The 18,723-nt window shown below is 44.8% G+C and overlaps 1 protein-coding gene across 4 annotated transcripts in view; it reads left to right on the top strand.

Annotated features, from left to right (window-relative positions):
* The window catches only part of ACAD10 (acyl-CoA dehydrogenase family member 10), a 47,182-nt gene that overhangs the window by 21,862 nt on the left and 6,597 nt on the right, over positions 1–18,723 (top strand). For all 4 annotated transcript variants that reach the window (XM_079149517.1, XM_079149518.1, XM_079149519.1 and 1 more), the window contains 6 exons: positions 2,173–2,241; positions 4,363–4,544; positions 6,121–6,271; positions 9,306–9,451; positions 10,537–10,710; positions 15,816–16,216. In XM_079149517.1, the coding sequence (XP_079005643.1) occupies positions 2,173–2,241; positions 4,363–4,544; positions 6,121–6,271; positions 9,306–9,451; positions 10,537–10,710; positions 15,816–16,216 (1,123 nt within the window). The remainder of the gene's footprint in view (positions 1–2,172; positions 2,242–4,362; positions 4,545–6,120; positions 6,272–9,305; positions 9,452–10,536; positions 10,711–15,815; positions 16,217–18,723) is intronic.

Below are 18,723 nucleotides of genomic sequence, written 5' to 3'. Positions count from 1 at the left end.
CCTCTCTCTCTATTTCTGTTTCTTCCTTCCTTGATAATTCTAGAGTATGTTCCTGATGTCTCCTGAGGTTGACTCATTGGTCCATTTGGGGTCATAGGTCTATCCCTGGACTATTCTGTGACCAGGAGATGCATTGACCAGACTGGTCATATCTTGCTCTTCTGCCCATCTCTAGAACCAGGGTTTGGGTCAGTGTCACTTAGACCATGTGGACTGAGACTGGGGAGGGCATTTCCCAAAGGAAAGTGTACCGGAACACAAAAGGGGACAGGGTACCAGGTAGGCAGTAACAGCAGCCACTTGGAGGTGAGTCTATGCATAATTATTATTCTTTTAAAATTAAAAATTCTTCATCCTTATGGTTTACAGAATTCACCAGTAGAACCTTTTGGGCTAGGAGTTTTGGAGAAGGTTTTTGAATATTAAGTCAATAAATATAGAGCTATTCATATATCTTATTTCATCTTTTTTTAGTTTTGAAAAGTTATAATTTCTAAGGAATTTATTCATTTCATCTGAAGCTATCATATTTATTGCTCATAATGTTCCTTTATTATCCTTTTAATATGTATAGAATCTGTGGTGCTATCCCCTCTTTACCATTCCTGATATTGATTAGTAATTTGTATTATCTCTCACTCAGATCAATCTAGCTAGATATTTATCAATTGTGTTGATATTTTCAAATAACTTGTATTTAGTTTTGTTAATTTTTTGTTGTCTCTTTTTTATTCCATTTTATTTCTTCTCTTTATTCCTTTATAGCTACTTACTCTGGGTTTATTTTTATCTTCTTTTTTGTTGGGGGTGGGGGTTGATGGACCTTATTTTATTTAGTTTACTTATTTATATGTGGTACTGAGGATCAAAGCCAGGGCCTCACACATGCCAGGCAAGTGCTCTACCACTGAGCCACAACTCCAACCCTATTTTTACCTTCTTAAGGTATACTCTTAGATCATTTATTTAAAATCTTCCTTCTTTTCTTTTTGTTTCTTTTTTTTTTTTTTTTGTGGTGCTGGGGATTGAACCCAGGGCCTTGTGCTTGCGAGGCAGTCACTCTACCAACTGAGCTATATCCCTAGCCCATCTTCCTTCTTTTCTATTAAAAACATTTAAAGTTATTTCTAAGTACTTTGTTAGCTACATCTTACATACTTGATCTATTTATTATTATTATTCCAGTTGAAATGTTTTCTGATATCCCTTGTTATTTCTTCTATGACCTATGGGTTATATACAAATGTATTCATTTCACAATGTGTTTTTATCTAGATATAGTATATTAAGTTCTAGTTTTATTCCACTGAAGTGTGAGAAATACTCTGTAAAATTTCAATTTTTATTGAAACTTACTGAGATTTATTTTACAGACCAGCACATGAAAATAATACATGTTCTGCAATTGCTGAACAAATATTCTAGAAATGCCAATCAGGTCAAGTTTGTGGATAGTTTCTAGATCTCTATCTTTAGATACACCTGTCTTTGTTGGGTTCTCTGATTATTGACAGATGGGTGTTAAATCTCAGCTGTGTGGGTTTGTCCACTTTCACTTTATGTGTTTGAAGCTCTGTTAGGCACACATGCACTTAGGGCCGTTATGTCTTCCTGATGTATCTTTCTGAAGTGTTCTCTTGTCTTAAAATCGACTTTGTCTGATATTAAAGTATGCCAGCCTTCTTGTGTTTACCAGTTACACAGTACTTCCCTTTCCATCCTTTTGTTTCCAACCTATCTATGTTGTACATTTAAAGCATGTCCTTTGTGGACCTCATATAGTTAGGTCATGCTTTTCTGTGCACCCGGATAACTTCTGTCTTTTTATTGTGGTGTTTATCCTATTAATTTAAGGTAATTGTTGATATGGTTGATTTAGGTCTACAATTCACTATTTGGTTTCTGTTCATTCCACCTGTTTGTTTTGGTCTTCTTATTTACTTTTGGTTCATTTGAATATTTTTTAGAATTCCATTTTAGTTTATGCTTGTATCTTTGTGTGTTTGTGTGTAGTTCTGTGATTGAACCCAGGATGTCACACATGCTACGCAAGTGCTCTACCACTGAGCCATACCCCATCCCCAACATACTGATTCATAAATCAGAAAAGTAATTTCAGGAAAATCTCATCAGTTCAGCCAGCAGTTATGTTCATTTTTATTTGTTCTACAGGGTAATGAAAGCCCTTGCAAATGCTGGAGTGCCAGTCCCCAGAGTTCTTGACCTCTGTGAAGATTCAAGGTAAAGTTCAAATGTATTTTTTGCCATTGCAAATTCAAACTTCAGGAGAAAAAGCCCATTTACTGACTCAGATGCCAGTCTCTGAAATACAAATAAAGTTTGGGTCAGAGAGGAAAGAGACTATACAGCAGACTCCCTTGGAAGTCTAGATCTTTAAGTTATCCTGAAAGAAAAATACATGCCTGCTCTTATGGGGATTGGTAGCAAATAGCTTTTTTGAGCTTTTAAAAGATATATAGCCACCTTGTTTCATGTTGTTCTTTTTTATTTAATTTTCATTGTGGTCTTTCCATTCTGTTTAAATCTGCTTTGTAACATGCTTTTTGAATCTCTTTCTTTTTTCTCAACTTTTATATTATGAGAAATTTGAAAAATGCAGAAAATTTAAGAGGAGAAAAAATAATGAGCACCTGTTCATACTTCATCTAGATTAAAACGTTAAAATTTTCCACACTTGCTCTCTGTGTGGTGGTATATGTATGTATATGCATGTGTATATGTTTTTTATTTATTTGTATGTGTATATATGGAATGGTTTTTTGGTCTGAACCTTTGAAGTAAGTTTCAGATAGTATGCATCTCTTAAGAATAAAGATGCTTCCTTTCCAACCATAGCACTATTATCAGAGTTAAGATAATGAACAGAGGAATCTTCCAGGAAGGGCTGGTTCCACAGTGCCCTGAGGATGCTCAAGCCCCTTGTTGGAATGGCGTAGTATTTACATATGACCTGCACACACCTTCTGTATACTTGAACTCAGCCGAGGTTATTCATAATACATCGTTTTACATAGCAGCCAACTGTTTACATGGCACACTACATCAGGGCTGTGTAAACAGTTGTTACACAGTATTGCCTAGGGAGTGGTGACTAGGAAAAAGTCTCTACATACTCAGTATAGATACATAGTTTTTTCCCAAATAATTTTGATCAGAGTTGGTTGCTTCCATTTATGCAAAACCTATAGGTCTAGAGAGCTGACTATACTTTAATATTATATATCTAGCCTATGTTTAAATTTCCTTAGTTATCCCATGGAGATCTTTTGTGACAATTTCTCAAATTAGAACAAACACTTAAAATGATGGAATTTTCAAAATTACTTTTTAGAGTAGTAAACTAATTTTTAGTAATGATTAACAAATGGCTTAATGACATATCAGTGGGTTATTTCAATACTGTGAGGCAGTATATGTGCCATTCAGACCACCAAATAATGGTAAAAATAACATCAATAATAAGAAGGGATACACAGTGACCCTTCATGGGACCCAGATACCACCCTGAACACTCTGTGTATTTTTTCCTTTAGTTATTAGAACTACCTTTGTATGTGTGTGCTGCTGGGGATTTAACCCAGGGGCACCTTACTTCTGAGCTACATTTTTATTTTTACTTTGAGACAGAGTCTCACTAGGTTGCTGAGGCTGGCTTTGGACTTGCAATCCTCCTGAGTTGCTGGAATTACAGGCCTTCCAACCACCCTTGGAAGTGAATATGTTTATTTATTAGCAACGATAAAACTCAGAGAGGTTTAAAAAGATTCTCAGGGTCACATTATTAGTAAAGTACGGAAGTAGGACTGAAGCCTGGTTCTATTTTATTTTATTGTTTTAGTTGTAGATGGACACAATACCTTTATTTTATTTATTTATTTCTTTACTTTTATGTAGTGCTGAGGATGGAACCCAGTGCCTCACACATGCTAGGCAAGTGCTCTACCACTGAGCTGCAACTCCAGCCCTAAGCCTGGTTCTTTATGACCCCAAAGCTCCCTCTCTCAACCATGCTGCTTGATGTCTTATCACATTTAAGCCCATTCCAATGACGTCTACAGATGGGCCTAAAAGAAACAGCATTGCTGGCTAAGCTGTAATAACAGGTGTGTGTGCGCATGTGTGTGTGCATGTGGGTATGTCTGGGAAGAGTTACTTCTAACACCTGTACTTAGGTGCAAAAGGAAAAGAAAATGTCCTGTATGTCCAGTATTTGGGGTCTGAGCTCTCCTCCAGCATCCCACATCCCATGTGTGCACAGGAACAGTAGGAGCAGCGCTGTGGCTGACAGCGCACCTCATCATGCACTGGGTCCCTGAAGCTCCTCATCTGTGTCCCTGCCAGTGTCATAGGCACTCCCTTCTATCTGATGGAGTACTGCCCCGGCCTCATCTACAAAGACCCCTCTCTGCCAGGCTTGGAGCCCACCCAGAGGCGAGCCATATACACTGCCATGAACAGAGTCCTGTGCAAAATTCACAGTGTGGACCTCCATGCTGCAGGCCTGGATGACTACGGGAAGCAAGGTGAGCGGAGCCACTTGGGTCTGGATGGTTCATTAACAACCAAATGTTTGCTAAACATAGGGAGGACTTTAAAGTTTAGGTTCATCTTTTTTTGTTTGCAGTGCTGGGGATGCAGCCCAGCCTTGTGCATGTGAGGCAAGTGCTGTACCATTGAGCCACATCCCCAGTGCCACCAACCCAGCTCCTTTTTTTTTTTTTTTTTTTTTGTATTTTTTATTTTTAGTTGTAGATGGACACAATACTTTTATTTTTTTTTATGTGGTGCTGAGGATTCAACATGTGCTAGGCAAGTGCTGTACCACTGAGTCACAACCCCAGCCTCCCAGCTACTTTTTATTTCTTTTTCTTTTTGGTACCAGGGAGTGAACCCAGGGACACTTAACCCCTGAGCCACATCCGCAGCCTTTTTAAAAAATATTTTGTTTGGAGACAGGGTCTTGCTGAGTTACTTAGAGCCTCACTAAGTTGCTGAGCCTGGCTTTGAACTTGCAATCAACCTGCCTCAGCCTCTGAGCTGGTGGGATTATAGGTGTGCACCACCACGCCCAGCTCATTTCTTATTTTGAGACAGAAATCTCACTAAATTACCCAGGCTGGCTTCTCACTTGTGATCTTCCTGCCCTCTGAGTATCTGGCATTGCAGGTGTGTGCCCCCACACCCAACATATTCTCTTTTTCACCCATTTCCTTACTTAATCTTTTTAACAGGGATAGATTTTTTTTTTTTTTTTTTTTTTTTTTTTTTTTTTTTTTTTTTTTTGGTGCTGGGAATCGAACTCAGGGCCTTGTGCTTACAAGGCAAGCACTCTACCGACTGAGCTATCTCCCCAGCCCCAGGGATAGATTTTTTAAATGTCATTATGCCAAGATGTTACATTTGTATATTTTGTTTCTGCTTTTTTTAAAAATGGGTGAAAATTCCAGTTTCTTCTTATCCTTGGCAGTATTTGATATTATCAAGTTTTTTTTTTTTTTTCTTTTTCTCCAATTTTTTTTTTCTTTTTTGAGGTGGGGTCTTGCTGTATTGCTTAGGCTGGCCTTGAACTCATACGTTCAAGTGATCTTCTTGCCTCAGTATTTCAGATCTCAGACACTATACCCAAGGGACTTATATATTTTATCTTCCCAAAAACTCTCAGAGGACCATCTCAAGATAAGGAAAGTAAGGTTAAGAACGGTCCTGAGATCACACAGCTGGTGGATGGCAGACCTGAGATTTAGACCCTGGCAGTCTGGCTCTGGAGTTTCTGCTCTTTAGTCACCCACCCACTATAATTTAACCCAAAGGGATTTATTAAAGGCTATTAGGAAGTTCACAGGACCTCAAAAAGGGCTGGGGATCAGGTTTAGAGGCCATGAGGCTGGGAATAGTGCCCAGACTACCTTGAACCAGCCAAAATGACTGGTGGTTTCCATGTAGAGCCAGCAGGAGTGTCACATGGGAAATTCTCCAGTCCAGTGTTCAGAGACATGTCATGGCCACAGAGCATTTCTGAGGAATTCACTGCACTGGCAATTTTTAAGACCTTTGGAGGTTGTTGAAACGGCACACCACGCTCTGATTTTCTTCCCTCAGGGGACTATCTTCCTCGCCAGGTGCGAACCTGGACTAAGCAGTACCGAGCTGCAGAAACCAGCACCATCCCAGCGATGGAGAGGCTCATCCAGTGGCTGCCTCTCCATCTTCCCAGGCAACAGAGGACCACAGTGGTGCATGGGGACTTCAGGTAGATACCACTGCCACGGATGTGAATATGACATGTGAAAAATGATGGGCAGGGCACTGGAGGGGGAGCTGAAGCTGGTCTTGGCCCAGTCTGTAGATGGTAACCATTTCCATTACAGAGTTCCTCCCTTTTGAGGCAAGGTTTCTCAGCCTCGCACTGTGACATTTTGGGTTGAACAATCCTTTACCATGGGGGCTGCGCTGCACTGTCGGATAGCAAACATCATCCCTGGCTTCTCCTCACTAGACGCCAGTAGCACCTCCCCACCAAGTTGTAGCCACCCAAAAATGCCTGCAGACGTTGTCCCATGAGCCGTGAGAGGGCAGCATCACTCTGGGAGGAGAGCCACTGTTGGAAGGTCAAGCAGAGCAAGTGTTCCTCTTGCCTCCCATGAGGTGGGGTGAACATTCTCCTGGGCAGGGAGGATGAGGAAGGGAAGGGAATGAACGTGGTGCCCTGGGGTGCATGCCACGCCTGTCGCCTGCCTAGCACTGGAAGTCAAGTGTGCCTTGTGTCTGGCTGCGTGTCTAGCTTTATCTTACCACCTCAGCTGCCAACACAGCCCTTGAGGCACTTGGGTAGTTTTCCAGTGTTTTGTTTCCCAGTAGCACCTGAAAGCCTGCTTTTGATACACGTCTTATGTGGGCCCCGATCTGTTTGGTAGTTTTCTTTCCCTTCCTGAGAAGTTGCACCTCTTATTTTTTTGGGGATCAGACTCAGGGTTTTATTCATGCTACGCATGACCTTTACCCCTGAGCCACACGCCCAGCCTATTTGTGCCTGTTATTGAACAAGGTTAGATTGTCAGGCTAAATATAAAGACATTGCTTCACTTTCCATGCCAGATTGGCCTTCCTTGGCCTGCTGGACCATGTCATTTACTTTGACTCCTTCCTTTAGCCACCCTTGGTGATCCCCCTGGATCTGACTGGAAGTTGAGCTTTGTCTACATCACAGGGTCATCCATAGGAATAAGCTCTTGCATGGGTCTCTGATCGACTGGTCCAAGTAATTTCCTTATACTGCTTTGAACTTTAACTAAGTTGTTTGTGACCCCCTTTTCTATCTTCTTCCTCCAGTTGGGATAGCAAGTGGCACCTCGCCCTTCAGTATACCTCTTGCCAAAGATGCAACCCATTCCTTTTGGTGGGGAAGAGTAGCAGGTGGTCTTTGTGCCTCTGGTCCACAATAACTGCTCCATGGTACTTGCCTTTACCTTTCTTTGCACCTCAAATGTTCACAAATGTGGTTGATTTATTTATTTTTAATGACTTTGTTTTATTTGTTCATTTTTTAATGTGGTGCTGAGGGTTAAGCCCAGCACCTTACACATGCTAGGCAAGTGCTGTACCCCTGAGCCACAACCCCAACCCACACAAATATGATTTAAGTACAACAGCAGGCAGGAGACATCCAATGGTGGTCTGAGAATCACCTCCCTTAGCTGTAGTGAAGTACAGGGGTCATTTATGATGACATTTTCCAGAAAGGCATCCTCTGATTTCAGAGCGCATGCTGACACTTACTGATGAACATTATACTCAAAGCTATTTCCATATGTTGGTAGATGGAAGAACATTTCTTGCTCAGAACAAGTGGAGGTGGGAGCATAAGCTGGTACAAATACTTTGAAAATAGCCAGTAACATAGAAGACGGGATAGACCACAAGCTGTCATTCTTCTAGAGGAGCATTTGCACCTGTGCACAGGAGACTCGGCAAAATCATGATTTTTGCTCATGCTTGTAATTGTAACACATAATAAACCATAGTTAGGTGGTATGTTATAGTTCAGGAAATAAACTAATTTAAGTGATTATACATAAATCATCAAAAGTAAATCTCAAGAAGAGAATACTGGGTAGAAAAAATATATACAGTGTGATACCCATGCAAACTAAAAGGCTGGAAAGAATGCTACGTATGGCTTACAGGTGCAGGCAAATCTAAGAAAAGTATTAAAATATCTGAAATTAATGCATGCCAGTTTCAAGATGACAGTTATCTTTGAGAACGGTGGGGAGCTAAGGGAGGGAGGCCTCACGTATCATGGCTTAAAAATTTGAAGGAAATACAACAAAGAAGTAGAGATGACATCTGTTAACTCTGGAAGCGGGGCACGTTTGGTAATTATGTTAATCTTCTAAATAAAGATACATAGAGCCCTGGCAGGAAACAGAGGACTCAGGTCACTTGAGGAGTCTAACAGGTGCTGTGTGGAGAAGAACCGCCAAACAGCCTGGAACCCAGGCCGGCAGCAGTGCAGAGCCCTTGCCACTGGGGTCTGCTGCTGTTGCTAGGGCATACACGCTGCCCCAAAGCCGGGCGCTGGAAATGGTACTCGGAGTTGGTGTGCTTGCTCGTCTTTAGTCTCGGTACAGGACAACTTATTTTGACTGGCATGGCTCTCAGCAGGGCCTGGAACCATCTGCAGGCTGACCTGCGTGCTGGGCTCCTCAGGCTGCTCTCTGTCCCTGTGGTTTCACCCCAGGCCGGTGGTTCCTGGGTAGCTGGACTTCACATCTGGCAGTTCGGGGATCCAAAGCTGTGTGTCCTCTCAGTCCTAAGGGGCCGAGAGGAAGCCATAACACATTTTCAGCCCTTGCCTAGCCCCAGGAGTCCCTCAGGCTTACTTCTCCCCACTTTGTTTGTTAAAAGCCAGGTGCTTCAAGGGGTCAAAAATTAGACTACCTTTTGTGACAGAAATGTCAAAGAATTTGCAGGCCTGTTTTAGAACCATCACAGAGAGGACATAATTACCGGAACCCAGAGAGGGTAGCTGCATGGTGAGGGCCACCTGGCCGAAGCACTGGCCTTCGGTGGCAGAATTCAGACCTTGCTCTACTCTCTGCAGGGGGGAACTGGGGAATGAATTGGCAGACCCGCTTCCATTCTGGAAGCCACAGGACTGGGGTGACCCCAGCTTGACACAGAAAGAGCAGGGAGGGTGGGAACGAGCCTGGACCTCCCTTGGCCCAGAATACACCCGGTCAGGGATCTCAGGCTGTCTCTCCATCCCGTCTGTGGCTTTTCAGGCTCGACAACCTGTTGTTTCATCCAGACAAGGCGGAGGTGCTTGCTGTCCTTGACTGGGAGCTTTCTACCTTAGGCGACCCCCTTGCTGACGTGGCCTACAGCTGCCTGACTCACTACTTGCCGCCCAGTTTCCCCATGCTGAGAGGTAGGTCCCACGGCTGTGGGCCGATGGAGTGGGCCAGCTGCACACCCCAGGTGTTTGGGAGCCACGTTGGTTGAGGCATGCCATCAGGCTGCAGCATCTAAGTGTGGACCTGGTGGCTTGGGTAGAAAACACCACAGGAATGCATTCCTATCACATTCGGGGCAGAATGAGTGCAGGGTGCATGTTAAATGACAGGTACACCCACAGAGTACCTCTTGTGTTTCATACAGCTGAATTCCACTGACTTTTTTTTTTCAATAATAGGGATTGAACCCAGGGGTACTCTACCCTCCCCAGTCCTTACTTTTTAATTCATTTATTCATTTTTTTGAGACACAGTCTTGTTAAGTTGCTGAGGTTGGCCCCAAATTTGCCATCCTCCTACCTCAGCCTCCTGTCACTGGGATTATAAGCGTTGCACCACATCTGATGGACCTGTTTTTTTCACTTAATTGTAAACTTTGGACATGTTTTCATGTCATTAAGTATTTCTCTGACAGCTTTGGATTCTATCAAGTAGAATTAACAAGACATTTGATTTAATTTCCTATTGGGCTACTTAATGTTTCTGATTTTTAAAAATATTTCCTCCCTGCAACCCCATTCCCACAAAAAGGCAGGGAACATCTCTGTAGTAACATCTTTGCTTATATATAAGTTATACTCCTAGGACCAAGCCCTATGCATAGAATATATTGCATGCTTCTAAATCACCAATATATCACAAATCACACAAATCAGTGAAATTCTTAACTTGTGGCAGTTGTCTGTTCCATCATTGGTGTGAGTGCTCTTCCAGTGCCACTTTCAGTCAAGTGACTGGTTGAGAATAGTACCCGTCCACCGTGAACTGTGGTCCCAGTGGAATCAGAGGTCACATTTCTTCCCTTTCTGCTAATTTAATCTGAAACCTTCAAGAGCCCATTAGCTCCCTGCCTGGATTCCCGGGGGAGGAAGAGCCATTGAAGTCTTGGGCGACCCCTTGAGCTAGTTGTGGTACTAGTTTTGGAGAGACTGATTTTCAGGGTAAAGCCTGGCCTCCGCAGGGGAGCAGGCTCTGACTGCCCAGGAACCTTTCACCTCAGGTGTCAGTGGCTGCGATTTGGCTCGGCTGGGAATCCCCACTGCAGAGGAGTACTTCAGCATGTACTGTTGTCACATGGGGACCCCTCCTGTGGACTGCTGGAACTTCTACATGGCCTTCTCCTTCTTCCGCGTGGCAGCAATCCTGCAGGGCGTCTACAAGCGGTCGCTCACAGGTAATGGGAAGAGTCTCAGCCAACGCCGCTCTTCCCTGACCACAGAGGCTTTGCAGGGACCAGTTTGACCAGAATTCAGTAGGATTCAGTTAATTCAATCATTCATCATTAAAATACGTATATATAATAATTACATATAATTATGATCATATACATATATTAATTATATAAAAAATATATATATATATATAAAATTTAAGATATTCTGATTTGTTTGGTACCAGGGACTAAACCCAAGAGCACTTAACCACTGAGCCACATCTCCACCCCTCCTTTGTTTTTTTTTTTTTATTGTAAACAAATGGGATACATGTTGTTCTTTGTTTTTTGTTTTCGTTTTTTTTTCCAATTTTGAAACAGGGCTAAGTTGCCTAGGGTCTTACTAAGTTGCTGAGGCTGGCTTTGAACTTGAAGCCCTCTCGCCTCAGCCTCTCGAGCTGCGGGGATCACAGGTGTGCAGTACCTTGCCTGGCTAACATCTTCTTTAATCTTGACTCTAATATAAATTTATTCTATATGTTTAATTTTCTTCCTCTTTTCTCACCCTCTCTTTTCTTTCTTTCTTTCTTTCTTTTTTTTTTTTTTCAGTGCTGTTGATCAAATTAGGGCCTTGCATGTGCTAGGTGAAGCCTACCCCTCTGAGCTACCCTCCTAGCTCTTAGGTTCTATTTTATTATTATTGTTATTGATTTATTTTATTTTTGGTACCAGTATTGCCGAGGCCTTTTTATTTTTTACTTTGAGACAGGTTCTCACTAAGTTCCTAAGGGCCTTGCTATGTTGCTGAGACTGGCTTGGAATCCTCCTGCCTCAGCCTCACCTCTTAAGTCACTGAGATTACAGGAGTGTGCCACTGTGCCTGGCTTAGATTTTACTTTTCCAGTGGCCCCAAACTCTTGGGCTCAAGTGATGCTTCTGCCTCAGCCTCCCAAGTACTTGGGACTACAGGTGCACACCATGGCACCTGGCCTAGTTAAAGTATATTTGAAGTATATGATGGTATTGTGTGTGTTTTTTTCCTTTTTTCGGGGGGTAGCAGGGATTGAACTCGGGGACACCTGACCAATGAGCCCCATCCCAGTCCTATTTTGTATTTTATTTAGAGACAGAGTCTCACTGAGTTGCTTAGTGCCTCACTTTTCGCTGAGGCTGACTTTGAACTCGTCATCTTCCTGCCTCAGCCTCTCGAGCTCCTGGGATTACAGATGTGCACCACTGTGCCCAGCATATTGTGTGTTTTTTTAAAGTCTTTGTCTTCTGATGTAAGTGAAAATAGTCATAGATGAAATAATTCAATGTTTGGGATTTACTTCAGAAAAATCAAGGGCAGTGGGGTTGGGGCTGGGAGGGAATGAACCAGATTGTCCAGATGTTGACATGGTTGAAGGTGAGAGAGGTCCTTCCTGGTCCCTTATATTCGTCTCTGTACTCTTGTCTATTTTTGAAATTTCTCAAAAATCAAAAACAAAAGTCAGGAAAAAAGTAACCTATCAGCAGGTTTGCTAGTACTAGGTGAGTTCTCTGCTTCCTGGGCAGTGCCAAGCTGCTGGCAGCACGTTGCTCTCAGCCAGGCTGCCAGAGTCTTCTGAGAGGGGCAGTTGTGGCAGAGCAAGTGACGAGTTATTCATCCATTCACAACTCTCTGAGCCTCTACTGTGTGCCAGCTCTGTGCCAGGCTGTCCAAAGTCATGGGCAAATCTGTTCAGGGAAAGGTCAGTACCCAGAGAGTTTCTAGTTTACCATCCCTGATCTGAGAAGTAGGGTCTTGTAGGCAGGGATACTTAGAAATAATACTTTTTTCTTGTTTGGAAATGAGTCTAAGCACTGCTCCCCATTTTTGTTTTGTTTTTTCAATAAGAGCTAACCAGAAACATTTCCTGAAACAGAACTGCTGAATTCTCAGTATCCCCTGTTGACATTTCCTTGCCAGCTGCCAGGTTTTCTCTGACTCTGCTCCAGGGCCTTGGGAGTAACTGCATAGATTTTGCCCATAAAGAATTCCCTGTGTTAGCTGGGCATGGCAGTGCATGCCTGTCATTGCAGCTACTCAGGAGGATGAAGCAGGATCACAGATTGGAGAACAGCCTTTCAAAAAAAAAAGGACTAGGGATGTAGCTCAGTGGTAGAGCACTTGTCTAGCATGCAAGAAACCCTGGGTTTGATCCTCAGTATTGCTAAAAAAAAAAAAGAGGGCTGGGGATATAGCCCAGATGGTAGAGTGCTTGCCTCACATGCAATCCCCAGCACCTCAAAAATAAGTGCACCAAGGACCTTTTCAGATGAAAAATCTTGCCCTCCATGTTAGAGAAAAGTCACGAGCCTCAGATTAAACTGAAGACTTTAAAGAGGTTTAATTATGCCACCACCAATCCAAAATAAATGACTTCATGAAGTGAAAAAAAAAAAATAAGAAAAGAAAATTTTAGAGTCTCCCACTGAGTTGGCCTCAAGCTGCCCATCAGAAGCCCTTTGCCATGTTGCTAAGTTCCTGTGAGCCATGGGCATGGCTTCAGGCTTCCCCTGGTGTGGAGGCAAGGCAACGTGCTTGTCTGCCACCGCACAGTAGATGGCTGTCCTTCTAGGCCTCCAGCCCTCTGAGCCTAATCATGCTCTCCCTTCTCTCCCTTCCCTCCCACTGGGAAGCAACCCACACGCTGAGGAAGTAGCTTAGTTTCCCACACAAAGCCAGTGAAATCCAGTTTTTGAAAGAATGGTGTAAAATCATTCAGTTGGGGGGAATCCCAGCTAAGTGAACACAGGTATCATTTCTGTACATTTGTCTTCTGTAGTTATTTGTTAAAGTCATATTTGTTTGTTTGAACAGTTGAGATATGGGATGGAAAATGAGAGTTTGGGGAGGAAGTATTTATTTCAAAGGCATACTCTCTCAGTTCCTCCCTCCTTCCCACCTTCCCTTCTCCCTCCCTCTCTCCCTCCCCCTCTCATTTCCTGGGAATATCAGATCATAATTAGGTTGAAGGACAGGAGAACCTTGTGGCCAGTCTACATAAGGCTCAGTCTACATAGCCCACCCCCATGTCACCCTCCTTCCTTAATAAGCAGGTACAGAGATTTGGGTTTCCTCTAGATATCTGCTAAAAATCTAGAAAGGAAAAAGTGTTCACGACGGCATCTTAGGTGGCTGCCAGTGATGTGGTCTCTTCTACTGGAGCTACTTTTGGGATAACATCCCAGAAGCTATGGCCTCAGTCACCCCCGGCTCAAATGCCTCCCCCTGACAATGCAGCAGATCTTGAGGCATGCACTTGATCTTGAGAATGCACTTTGTGCTCTAATATAAAATGAAATCATCTTTGGTAACAGTGGACCGAGGGGAGCATCTTCCCCTACAGTGTGGCCTGTCAGGCTGAATGGAGAGGACTCGTCGTGTGCCTGTGGGTCCTTCCTGTGGGCCTGCAGCTCAGAGAAGGGGCTGCTGCTTCCTGATTGACTCCCAGGGCTTATGTCCACCCCAGCAGGGGCTCAGCAAGGACCTGTGGGGCCCAGTGGGTCATGCACTCCACTGGGGAGGCCAGTGAACACCAAACCTGCCAGGAAGTGGTTCTTTTTAGAGCAACCTGTTGACTGTCAGAGCCAAAAGAAAATAGGCCTCTGTGAAGATCCATTTGTTGAGACAAAGGGAATGAGGGAAATAGTCTTTTGGGGACATGGAATGCTCATAATAAGCTAGGACAGCTAGTTATTTTAAAAAAGGAAGAAAAAAAAGCTCACAGCATACATACAGCAGCAGGGTGGGCCTCACGTGGTGCTGAGTGGAGGAGCCAAGTGTGTCCTCCTGTGATGTCCTAGAAGAGACTAGAGGGCAGAGGGCTGGAGGAGTGGTGCAGGGACACTGGGGAAGCTTAGGGGGAATGGAAGTTTCCTGTTTCTGGGTGGCAGTGGCGGTCACCCCACTGTGGATTCGCCACAAGGCAGAGTTGTGTGCTAAGGAGGCACGTGTACATTGTGCCTTCATTTTTATAAATTTCCACTTCCTTAAGAGAAGTGTTGACGTGCATGTTAAAAAAGGAGTGAGCTCTGAGGTGCTGGAACTCATTGTTGACCCAGGCAAAGGGCTCCCTGGAACCAGCCGTTCCTGCAGTCAGCCGTGACACACTGGCAGTCCCTAGCAGGACACGAACGCAGGATCTCTTATGACCCGCTGCTGCAGCAGAAGTGGTTAGGGAGATTCTATCGATTGAATTTAGTTTCTTTAGGGAAAAAAAGAGGTAAGGAGCAGGGGATGGCAGACCTGAGTTCCCCTTTTGGTTCCGAGTCCACTAACTTAAAACTTGAGCAAGCCACTGCCGCCTCTAAAACTTGGTGTCCTGTTCCCAAAGCAGATTCAAACTGTTGAGTTGCTTTGGGAATTGGGTGAGCTTAAGTTATTACGAGCGAAACAGCCTCTCTGAAATTAAAAGTTCTGAGTTGTTCTAGCTCCTGAATTTCCTCATATTGAGGAAACTAAAAGATTTACCCCCGACTTAGGTGGGCACAAGGAAGCTGAAATTGACATGTTCTCCTGCTAGCACAACTTCGCTAAATCTGCATACTTACATCTCCTGACTTTTGTATCTATAAACTGTAAACTCTTCTGAACCGGGCACCAGCGTGCATACCTGCAGTCCCAGTGGCTCAGGAGGCTGAGGCGGGAGGATCACAGTTCTATGCCAGCCACGCAATTTAGCAAGGCTGTAAGCAACCCAGTGAGACCCTGTCTCAAAATAAAAAATAAAGTGCTGGGGATGTGGCCGAGTGGTTAAGCACCCTCGGATTCAATCTCTGGTACCAAAAAAAAAAAAAAAAAAAAATTTTTAAATTAAAATTAAATTTGTAAACACTACTGTAAACCAGAGAGAAACAGTCCCCACTGCTTCTACCCAGTTTGGTCAAACTGCATTCAATTCATTTTCCCTTTATGTATTGTTTGCTTATCTCTTATGTGGGCAGCCAAATTGGATCCAGGCAGGGCCCCTGGCTGGGCTGCTGGTAACATTAGCAGGTGCCCCAGTGGTGTCATGTGCTCCACCAGGGGTGGCTGCTGCTGATGGAAGGACTGCAGGGCCGCCTGGGAGTGATCACTGCTTTTCTTCTGTTCTGCCCAGGTCAGGCAAGCTCAGCAACTGCGGAACAGAGTGGAAAGTTGGCTGAATCTATAGCTAACCTGGCATGGGATTTTGCAGTCAAGGAAGGGTTCCGGATCTTCAAAGAGATGCCAGCCACCAAACCATTAAGGAGGTCCTACCACACGTGGGCTGGTCCACAGTCCCTGCCGAGCTCCACAGGCACAAGGAGTTATAGCTCTGTTCCAGGAGCTTCCTCAGCTCATGCCTCGAAGAGAGCTCTCGTCATCTCTCCAGAGGACCTCTCCCCACCGGTCAGAGAGCTGTATGACCGGCTGCAGCGGTTTATGGAGCAGCGTGTATACCCGCTGGAGCCAGAACTGCAGAGACACCAGGCCTCCGCGGGCAGATGGAGCCCTTCCCCACTGATAGAAGACCTCAAGGTGAGGCAGCCTGTCGAGAGTTGCCTAGGCTTTGTTCACAAGGCAGACCCTCATCTGTGCCCTTCCCAGAGAGACACAGAGGGCTGAGTCCTTCGCTCTCCATCATATCAGAAAGAGCCAGCTCTTTATTATTCAGTTTCGGTCTCATGCTTATGCTGAGTGACCACTTCACAACTCAAGACCTCAGGTGTGAAAGGAATGCTGGCTGCAGCTTAGAAAGGCAGGCCAGCCTGGGCATGGTGGCACATGCCTGTAATCCCAGCAGCTCAGGAGGCTGAGGCAGGAGGATCGTGAGTTCAAAACCAGTCTCAGCAAAAGCAAGGTGCTGAGCAACTCAGTGAGACCCTGTCTCTGAATAAAATACAAAATAGGGCTGGGGATATGGCTCAGTGGTTGAGTGCCTGAGTTCAATCTCTGGTACCCTGAGTTCAATCCCCAGTACCACACCCACCAAAAAAAGGAAGCCAGGCCAGGGGGGCTTTTATTATGCAGGTTTGAATTATACAGATCTGAAACAGTGAGCACAGTGCCATACACCTGTAATCCCAATGACTGGGGCGGCTGAGGCAGCAGGGTTCCAAGTTCAAGGCCAGCCTGGGAAACTTAGCCTGGGCAATCCTGTTTCAGAAATAAAAAGGCTGGGTGTGTAGCTCAATGGTAGAGCACCCCTAGGTTCAGTCTCCAGTACAAAATGAAAAAAAGATGTAATAAAGTTTCTCTGGAACACCCATAACATCAAAGTCAGCAGACCAGTTAATCGATTGTAAGCTATGTTTGGTGTTGTCCTTTGTGATGGTGAGGCCACTTTAGCTGACAAACACAAATATTGACTTTCCTTTGTCAAGGCTAACCTTGGATTATGTTGGTTTTGAAGTTATTTGGGATCTTCAGGAACACAGTGCAAAAATTTTCTAAAAAATAGCATTGTGTTATGTGTTTTTTGGTAGTTACAAACATGACAAAAAAGCACATAACAAGTAAGAGTTCTTGAAAAGTCCTTGCCCTCTGAGATAATTACTGTCACTGACTTGGTGGACCATGCTCCCAGCTTTTTCTTTCTATTATATACTAACATATATCCATATTCCTATGTCGTAATGAAATCATTCTGTACATTGAAATCTTTTCCCATTTGCTGACATGGAAACACATGAGATCAGCCTCCAAGGGTTCTGCAGTGTGGGTGCACCATATATTGTCTGACCCGCCCCTGGTTAAGGTCACACTGCATGTTACTAGAGGGCATCTAGGCTAGCCACCAAAGCCAACCCAGGGTCACTGAAGCAGCAGAGTCGGCAACTGGCAGTATGGCCGGGAGCACAGAGGAGCAGCCAAGGGATGGCGGGTCACGGCAGCTTGGGCAGGCTGCCTCTCTTCAGGTCCCTTGCTTCCCACTTCTCCTGCCCTCTTCTTTCCTTGTTCTAGTTCATCTGCCCTTTTTACTTTGGCCATTACACTCTGAGCTCATTAACTCATGCAGATAGTGAGCGAAGCCCTGTGATCCTGGAAGCACGTGGCCTGGGGAGGAGGCCCAGTGGGGCCTCCTCATGAGAAGCAGCAAGGAGGTGATTACGTCCATAACCTCCAGTGCTCATGGCAATCTGCGGGTTCCCTTGGCGACTCCTTGCGGTCTGGGCCATCTCACTTCATCCTCATGGCCTCGCGAGGCGGGTGAGCGGGCATGGAGGCTGGGCATGGGCAGCCTGGTCCTGTCCCACCTTCTGTTGGCTGGGCATGGGCAGCCTGGTCCTGTCCACCTTCTGTTGGCAGTGCCCACTTTTACCTAGGGGCAGTCTTCCTCCCCATGGGCAGTCTGGTAAAACTGTCAGTCAAGATAGCAGCCTAGCCCCCTGACCAAAGGGTGGGCACATGAGCCAGGCCAGGCCAGCCGAGTCTCCTTCCTGGAACTGCCAGAGGGAGTGTTTCCAAGATGGAAAACAGTTGGTGAAGTCCCAGCAGGGCTGAAAGCATCCTATCCTAGTGCAGTCCCTTAGGAGGCCAGTTCCTGTCCACTTGTGAGCCTCATTCTCTCATCTTCCTGCCTAGTTTGAGAGCCTGGGAGAACCTTCCCACTCAACTCCTCTTTTCCTTTAGTTGACTGCAGTGCATTGCTGGAGCTGCTGCTCAGTATCCTCACTGCCATGCAGGTAGTCATGTGCCCATTGCACAGACAGGACCCAGAGATCAAGTCTCTTGCCCAGTCTCTCAACCAGACATGCTGGGGCTGAGGCTGAGCCAGAGCCGACTGAAGGCCTAACCTCCTAACATCCATCATAGAATTCCTGGCTCGCCAGCCCAGAGCCATATTTAAGAATCCAAGTTCCTTTGTCTCAGGAACAAATGTTGCCCATGACTTTGGTACTTGTGGAATCTTTGGCCACCACCTTTTTCCCTCCCCAATCCCTTTCATTGTTCCATGAGTCAAAATAGAACACAGTGGGCTGGGGATGTAGCTCAGTTGGTAGAGCGCCTGCCTTGCAAGCACAAGGCCCTGGGTTCAATCCCCA

This window comes from Sciurus vulgaris (genome assembly GCF_902686455.1).
Source record: "Sciurus vulgaris genome assembly, chromosome: 8".
NCBI classification, from domain to species: domain Eukaryota; kingdom Metazoa; phylum Chordata; class Mammalia; order Rodentia; family Sciuridae; genus Sciurus; species Sciurus vulgaris.
Note: the sequence above shows the minus strand (reverse complement) of the source record. Positions and strands in the feature narration are given on the sequence as shown.